The sequence below is a fragment of the Cariama cristata genome, unplaced genomic scaffold (assembly GCF_000690535.1).
Source record: "Cariama cristata isolate BGI_N322 unplaced genomic scaffold, ASM69053v1 scaffold18428, whole genome shotgun sequence".
NCBI classification, from domain to species: Eukaryota; Metazoa; Chordata; class Aves; order Cariamiformes; family Cariamidae; genus Cariama; species Cariama cristata.
In genome coordinates, this window is record NW_009633119.1 from 45,013 (window position 1) to 53,060 (window position 8,048).

The window sequence follows — 8,048 nt, forward strand, 5'->3', positions numbered from 1 at the left end:
GAGCCATGGGGAACACCACTAGTGACAGGCCACCAACCAGATTTAGCTCCATTGCCAAAAAAATCTCTGGGCCCAGCCATCCAGTCAGTTTTTTACTCATTGAAGAGTCCACCTATCTAAGCCGCGAGCAGCCAATTTATCCAGGAGGATGCTTTGGGAGACTGTCACAGGCCTTACTAAAGTCTAGGTAGACAACATCCACAGCCTTTCCCTCATCTACCAAGTGGGTCACCTTGTCATAAAAGGAAAACAGATTGGTCAAGCATGATCCTTCTTTCAAAAGTCCATGTTAGCTGGCCCTGATGCCCTGATTTTCCTGCATGTGTTGTGTAATGGCACTCAGGATGATCTGTTCCATGACCTTGCTGCGAACCGAGGTCAGGCTGACAGGCCTGTAGTTCCCTCGATCATGCTTCTGACCCTTCTTGCAGATGGGCGTTACGTTTGCTAACTTCCAGTCTGCTGGAACTTCTCCAGTTAACCAGGACTGCTGGTAGATGATTGCGAGAGGCTTTTTAAGTTCTTTTTTCCATTCCCCCCTTTTTCCTCTGGCCAGTTCCCTCATTACTCTGTGGTGAATCCCATCGGGGCCCATAGACTTATGAGAGTCTAATTGGCTCAGCAAATCACTAACAATCTCCTCCTGGATTAAGGGGGCTTCACTCAGCTCCCCATCCTTAACATCTGGCTCTGGGGGTTGGGTGTCACCGAGCACTTCTGCCTTTTCCTCATTCCCTGTCACTACAGGGGATACTGTTTTTGTTGTACATAGTCACCCCAAAATACTATTCTCTCCTTCTAATGCTAAGCTGGCTACAGAAATTACTTTTCCTTGTTCAGAGACACTCACTAGCAAATGACCAACAAACCTGCTTCACAGCTCTGGGTAACTTTAAAATGTACATGATGCTATAACCTCAATCACCCCAAGAAAAAGACTGTCTTCAGGTCTGACATAAGCAGATAAGGTATTTCATTAACAAATGTCTTGGGGAATTAAAATTTCTGAAGAAAAGAAGCCTTACTGGAGATGGTCTTTCTCCCTTACAAAACACAGCTTTTCAGAAATTATGTCCAGTCCCATACATTTTTATTGTTTTTAATTTGGAAGCCAGAGGCAGCATATAGAACGAAAATCACAGTTTGTCTTCTGGATTAATAATTAATACAAACCCTTTCACAGGCTTACTATACAGGCTCCACTCATCCTATGAGGTCCTCAGAAGTCCTTGAAAAGGGAAGGTGGAAGGGCTTCTACGTGCCTTATTTGAATTGAACTGCATGTTCATTTTTAATCTCAGGATTCACTTGTCTAAGGTGACAGAATGTCAGTTCTGATAATATTTAATGTCTCCTTACAGGACAGGGTAGTAAGTGGTATAACTCGAGCCAAGTTTCAATGTTTAACTATCATGGTTGCTAAATATGACGGAGTAAATTTTCTTTTGCTGTTGACAATGCTGCTGTTTCAGAATTCCAGACTGTAAAACCCAGAAAATAGCATCTAAACCTCACTTCCAAATTACTCTTCAGCCAGTGGAACTGCCCATGCAAATACCTGTAAGTTCAATATTTCCGTATTTTTTCAGGTATCTTATCCTCTTGGAATTGACAGTTATTTCCACCTCACATTAATCTTTTAATTTCTGGAAGAGACATAGTTTTGCCAATTGTAGTTGTTCAAAAATACTACTTACACCACTAAGGATATCGCTAATAGCAGAATAATCAAAAGGTTTTATCCTTTGGATTAGCTGTTTACACTTCGATCTTCTATTGTGAGCATAAACACCAGAGACACTGAAGACAAGAACTTTGTCCAAGAGATGATACTGGCAATATTGTGTACATCAAGCATTGCCAAAGGGTTCTTCAATAGATCAACATTCCGCCTTATTGTCAAGTGGTACTCTGAAATTTTCTCTTCAAAATCCCATCAGCTCCATTTCCACCATAAGAACATATGGAGTTGGGCACATGGTAAAAACAGGAAAAGAATTTAAGTAAATAAGTTTTATCCAATCATCTGTGGTTGATGCAAACGTAGACCTATTTCTGCTGGCTGAGACAGTCCATTGTATTTGTGATTTTCCTCTTTTATCTAAAACATACAAAATATTTCCCTATGAACTCCCAAGAATTCCAAGCAAGTCAAGTAATTCAGGAAACAAAACACCGTGAAGTAGTTTTATCCATCCCTCAGCATTCAATATGTTTCACAAAGGAAGTCAGGCTCTATTTAAGAGGTTTAAACAGTAAATTCTCCCTCTTTTTTCGCATCCTGATAGTAAAAGATTCATTTACATTTGTGATGAAGAAACAAGATTTAGGTTTTTTATATTTCTTAAATGTGTTATCATAAAGTTTGGGTTTTTTTATTTAAAGAAAATATTGAAGACATTCTCATGGTATTGCAGCGTACAAAAATCAGGGTACAGTCTCATGTGGTGCAACACTGAAGTCTAAACAGTAGAATTCAGGTCACAACACATCCCAGCTATGAGTTTGCCTGTGGACTGCTATGGTTAGAAACCTGCTATACTTCAATGCACACCTAACTCCAATATTAAGGACTACTGACCCATGTTGTGCACATATGAGAAAGGTTACACTTACTCCAAGTCAGTGCTCGGTAGCTGAGAAGATATATCCTAATAATTTCTATTCTTTTATATTTCAGGAGACTGCCAAAACCAGACAGTTACTTAGTCTCTGCTGTTTCCCTAGACAATGTTGCTAGATCCACATGTCAATACCAGACTAGGAAATGGAAGCATTAGAACTCGAGTAGCCATAGGCTACTAACATAGGCTCAGATCTTAAAACATCACAGATGTGAGAAGGTATTAAGTGTATCTGGCAAAAAATATCTCTACCTTTCAAACTGATTATTTAGGTGTGAGCTCCAAAATTTTTATTCTTAAGTTTCTGAGCCTGTAGAATGTCTTTTAGCTTTCTCCAAAGAGTTCTGCTATGACATCCGTCAAGGTCTGGCATTAAATAGTCAGAAGTAATGCCAGCAATCAGATCATGCTCTCTAATCCTTTTCACAATCGCAACCAGACCAGAACTGAAACAGGTAAACCTGGGAGCTCTACAAGATTTCTTAATTTCTAAGGTGCCAGAGAGTGATGTCTATCTTACTCATGTCCAAAGTACAAGTAGAGTTTACTACCTATTGTTCATTAAGCTGAGCTACAAACAAGTGGAAGTTGTATTTTTAGTTAGCATCACTAAGAGCAGCAGTAGTTTTCTGGCTTTCTATATGCTTGGGACAGTATGTTCAGACAGTATCTGCACCCCACTTGAAGTCAGTCTGCTTACAGCTAGTGATACTTGTATCAGAGTGGAATACATTCTGTGGGGGTGTTTTTTTGTTGCCTTTTTTTTCCCCTCCTCCACAAAGATAAAAAAAAGTAGAAAAGTAGGTCTGGACAGAACATCTACAAGGAGATCCATTCCTACCTACATAAAGCTTCTGGTGTAAGTACTGGATGCTTGAAAACATTTGGAAGTATCTCTCTCAAAACAGAATTTAGGTCTTCATACCTTAGATATCAGAATCAAGAAGTCTTTCCCAATATCTAAACCACAGACACTAATTCATAATAAAGTGCCTAAAATTATTAATTTGACTGCATTTGGAAGTAACCGAAATGCTAGAGTGCTCTTCCCCCACGTACAGCCCCTTTTTATGAGGTAAAAATAACTAGGTGGTGGTGGAAGCGGCAGGGGGCAGTACCCATTGACACGAAATCTCAACAGAAACAGCTAAACGAAGTTCCACAGTCTACATTGCTCTTAACTGACAGTCATTGAACACAAGCTTATAAGTCTAATAAAGACACAGGCATATGTCCTCACAACATATTAACTTCTGTTTTCTTGCTCAGACTAAGCATAAAACAGCTTTGGAGAAAGGATATCAAAGTCATCACTTCATTGAAAGATTACTTAAAAATTATTCAGTAGGGAGCTTCACTCTCTTCTTTCACTGAGTCATTCCTTCAACTCCAACTATCTTAATTACTTTCAGACTCTTAGTCTTTACCCATAAGAATCATTGTATTTTTGATGAAATATCCTCAATGTCTTTCTTTGCCTCTCCTCTCCCAAAATACGATGAGACATTTAAAGCTAGCATCTACCTTATTCCCTCTTCTATCCACTCTAGCATATATTCTGCCTTGTCCAGGCAACACAAGAATAGCTCTCTGAAGTAATGGAAGCTCCTTCCTAGCTACATTTCAACTTACTAATTGTCATTTCCCTGACATCAATGCCTGCTTGCCTACTATGTCACACCTGATTGATTTATCTTTTCTTAGAAGTTCAACAGCTTCCCATCCCAGGTCTACATAACTGTTTTTTTTTCCACTCACCTTCTTTGATTCAGAAGTACAAATCCCAATGCCTATTTCTGAACCACGCCCTCGTTCCAGGACCTACAGCTTCTACTCAGTTCCACCACAGCAACTTCAATCATTATCAAAACAGTATCTACCACTGGAAGGTTAACCTGTTTCTTAGTGCTAGAACTACACATTTCTGTGTGAAAACAATGCTCTCATGACTGATTTAGGGTGTCCACTGACATAGACAATAACATTACACTTGGTTTATGCATTTAAAGCCTTTCATCCCCTTCATACATGAGAAACCTCTATTTGAATGACTTAATTTCTTGAACACAATATACAGTGTGAAGTTCACAGCAAATTCAAAAGCTACATGAGTAGGAGTTTCATTTCTCTGAATACAAAAATAAAAACCTTTCTGGATATGTAATAGTTTACAAATAAAGTAATATACCTTGAGTAACAAAATAACTGTCTAGTGGCAAATAACAAAGGAACATAAGTTCAATCAAACTTACATCAGTAGCTGCTGTCAGGATTTTAGAAAGGATAACTCTTGCTAACCCATCTCTGCTGTAATCCAAACTAGAAACAGTCAATTTTAACAAGTGATCCTGGTTCTTCAAAGAACAAAGATTAAGAAGACTGGGGGGGAGGGGGGGGGGAGAAAGGGGAAGGAAAAAAAAAAAGGAGAAGAAAATAAGAATTAGTATTTGAACCCACTCAAATCCATTCATTTATTCAATCAATAATTTAAACTTCAGTACTTTGAATTAGACTTTCATTTCCATACACGCAGAATACAAAGTAAGTTCTCATATGAAATGGACTAACTTTAAACTGTTACAGCTGTTAGAGTCAAATTGAGACTAAATCATACACTAAACTGCAAGGGGAAAAATCCCAAATAAACATTTTTTTATAATTGCTCTGTAACAATTTTGTCAGCATACCTTAATTAGTGATTATGAGTACAAAAATTAATGTTCATGAAGCTCTATGAACAATTCCTCATTGTGAAACATTCTGTGTTGCCATATGGTTAGTCCTATTAACTGTCTAGATTTTATGGTAAACCCAGTTTTTTGAAGCCAGCAAAAAACTTGCATTCTAATAATCAATGAAAACAACTGAATTGAAAAAAACAGAGTACATCAAAACATCTGAATGTTCTCTTCAAGTTTACTTTATTTAAGATAAACTGGTATTAGCCACTAGCTAATTTACTCCCAAAGGAAGGTAGGTTTATTTGTACCTAACAAAATTAACTTCACAGCTTCATTCAGATATATTGGACTGAAGTTTAGGTACAACATGCATCATCACATTTCACAACAGTATGATACCTGCCGGTTTTTCATGGTTTGTGTGTTTTTTGTTTTGTTTGCATTTTATTCCACCCTCTCCTCCCATCTTTTCAGTACAGTATCATCTTTCTTGATACTGACTTCTGTCAGAAAGTTGTGGACAGAAAAAGTAAGCCATTTTGTGACGCAATCACCCATACCTGTTCAGTAATGACAGATTAAAAGATGCCTTCTTAAAAACCACACTGAAAACCCCATGCACAGTTTACAATTTTCATAACTATTATACCCATAAGCACAATTCAAGCAGAATTAAGAACACTCACCACTGAAACACATTACATTTTTCAAGCATTTTCACTCCATGAGGGTGACAAGAGAGAGTACCAAAAAACAGAAAGTAGTGCTGGCTAAGGGTATTTAGTAACCCATTATTTTGAAGACTACGCTCAGGTTTCATTCCAGATGAAGAGTTGAGCCAATGTACAATATCTTTAACTAACTCCTCCAGGTAACCTTGTCCATCCTAACAAAACAAAGAGTAATAGTGTTTACTAGTAACAGAACTGGGCCTCTCTTCTTTACTGAAATCCATCATTTTAAATTCCTTAAAACATACAAATAAAATACGGATACAAAACAGAAATGCTGGCTGACAAACACAATTCAGACTAAAGAAAAAAGTTCAAGGCAAATAAAATGATTTTAACTTGGAGACATTCTTAAGACCAATTCTATTCTTTCCAGGAAAAGGGTTGTTCAATGATACTTTCCTTTGGCCTGAGGCATAAAATCCTTAGTACACAAGAAGAAAGGAGGTAGAGAAAGGAAGGATATATATATAGCAAAAATTAAAAAACTCCAAACCCTAAGCTGCATTTAACAAAGCTGTATTTAACAAAACTTCTACTTAAACACAGTTGTCTTCCTCAAGTGTCTCATCTGGACAATTCAAGATTTTAAGTTTTATTTCTTAATTACACTGATCATTTTAGATTTAACACCCCAAGCCTACAGAAGTCTTTACTAAAGGTTCTTCATCTAGAGTGGCAAACAGCAGCACTACTCATTCTATCTCCAGTCTTCTAACTGAAAGTATCTTACCTCTTCTGATTCAAGAAGAAACTCAGTAAATTGACAACCCACCACAGTGAGCTGCTTAGCCTTGGCATAGTCCAGATCCAGGTTGGCATACAGTTTACTGCTAGGCTTGTAAAAATAAAGCAATCTCCTTACAAACCTATGGAAAGTAAAAAAGATTTTGCTGTTTTTCAGTATGACAAGGACAGTCTCCCAGTACAAAATGATGCTGGTAGAAAAGATATGTTATCACTAAATTAGCTTATTAGCAATAAATTTTCAAAATTGTTAAGAGTAGCAGGTAGCAGTAGCAAGTCTATCCAGACATGATTTCAGAGACGCAGCTGTACTGTGAGTTATAAAGACTTTTCTATGCTATGATTTAAAATAAGCAAAGGAACTCAAAATCTCTATGCTCTTAGAAGCCACAGCTTCCTTCTCATTCTCAGGCTTGTAATTTATTCTGCTGTATGTGCTGTTTCAAAGACTATGCTATCTAGACTCACAAAAAGCTAAAAACGAATCTGTGACATGAGTTTTCTTCAGCTTTACTAGTTAACGCTACTGTGAAAAATACATTTTTGTGTTCTGCCAGGAAGAGGCCATATTTATTTAGCAACAGTATTTTCATTCGGCTCACTTAAGCATTTCTGAATCATAACACAGTGATTGCAAATGCAGACTCTCAGTCAGACTTTCTGAAATCATGGTGAGCAGTATAGCTCGAGTTTTGCATTGCAAAATTAAATCTTCAAAGAGCTTCCCCTTGCCAGTTCTTCGTCAAAAAATAAACACATATTTGTGCTTTAAAATAACACCGAATGTTCTATCTGAAGGTACATATGTCAAGTATTAAGAAAACTAAAGCACTGCGCCTCTAGTTAAAGAGGTGAGAGTAAGCCACTATCCCCCAACTCCAAACGCAGGACAAATTATAAAGGAAATCTGAAGGCTTCTTTAAATTTTCTCAAAATAAACGTATTTTATTCTGGGTTATTAGGAACAAACATATATATTAACACATACATTTATAATCATGTGTATATTTGTGTGTATATACATTTACATGTATATTTACATGGTAAAGTTTTCAATCCTTGGTAAAGTAAGGAGAGAGGACAGTAAAACAACTACCCTAGACTTCCAGAGGGCAGACTTTGGCCTGTTCAGGGTGCTGGTTGAGAGAGTCCCCTGGGAAGTTTTGCAGGGGAAAGAGGTCCAGGAAGGCTGGACACTCAAGGAGGTAATCTTAAAGGCACAGGAGCACGCTGTCGCGATGTGCCATCAGATGAGCTGATGGGGA

At 37.6% G+C, this 8,048-nt stretch overlaps 1 protein-coding gene across 1 annotated transcript in view; it reads right to left on the minus strand.

The window, feature by feature from the left end:
* The window catches only part of RICTOR (RPTOR independent companion of MTOR, complex 2), a gene marked incomplete at its 5' end in the record, with an annotated part of 32,029 nt that extends 25,124 nt beyond the window's left edge, over positions 1-6,905 (minus strand). Inside the window, 3 exons of the mRNA XM_009706642.1 lie at positions 4,877-5,003; positions 5,992-6,191; positions 6,770-6,905. Coding sequence (XP_009704944.1) covers positions 4,877-5,003; positions 5,992-6,191; positions 6,770-6,905 — 463 coding nt within the window. The remainder of the gene's footprint in view (positions 1-4,876; positions 5,004-5,991; positions 6,192-6,769) is intronic.
* Positions 6,906-8,048: the final 1,143 nt, after the last annotated feature.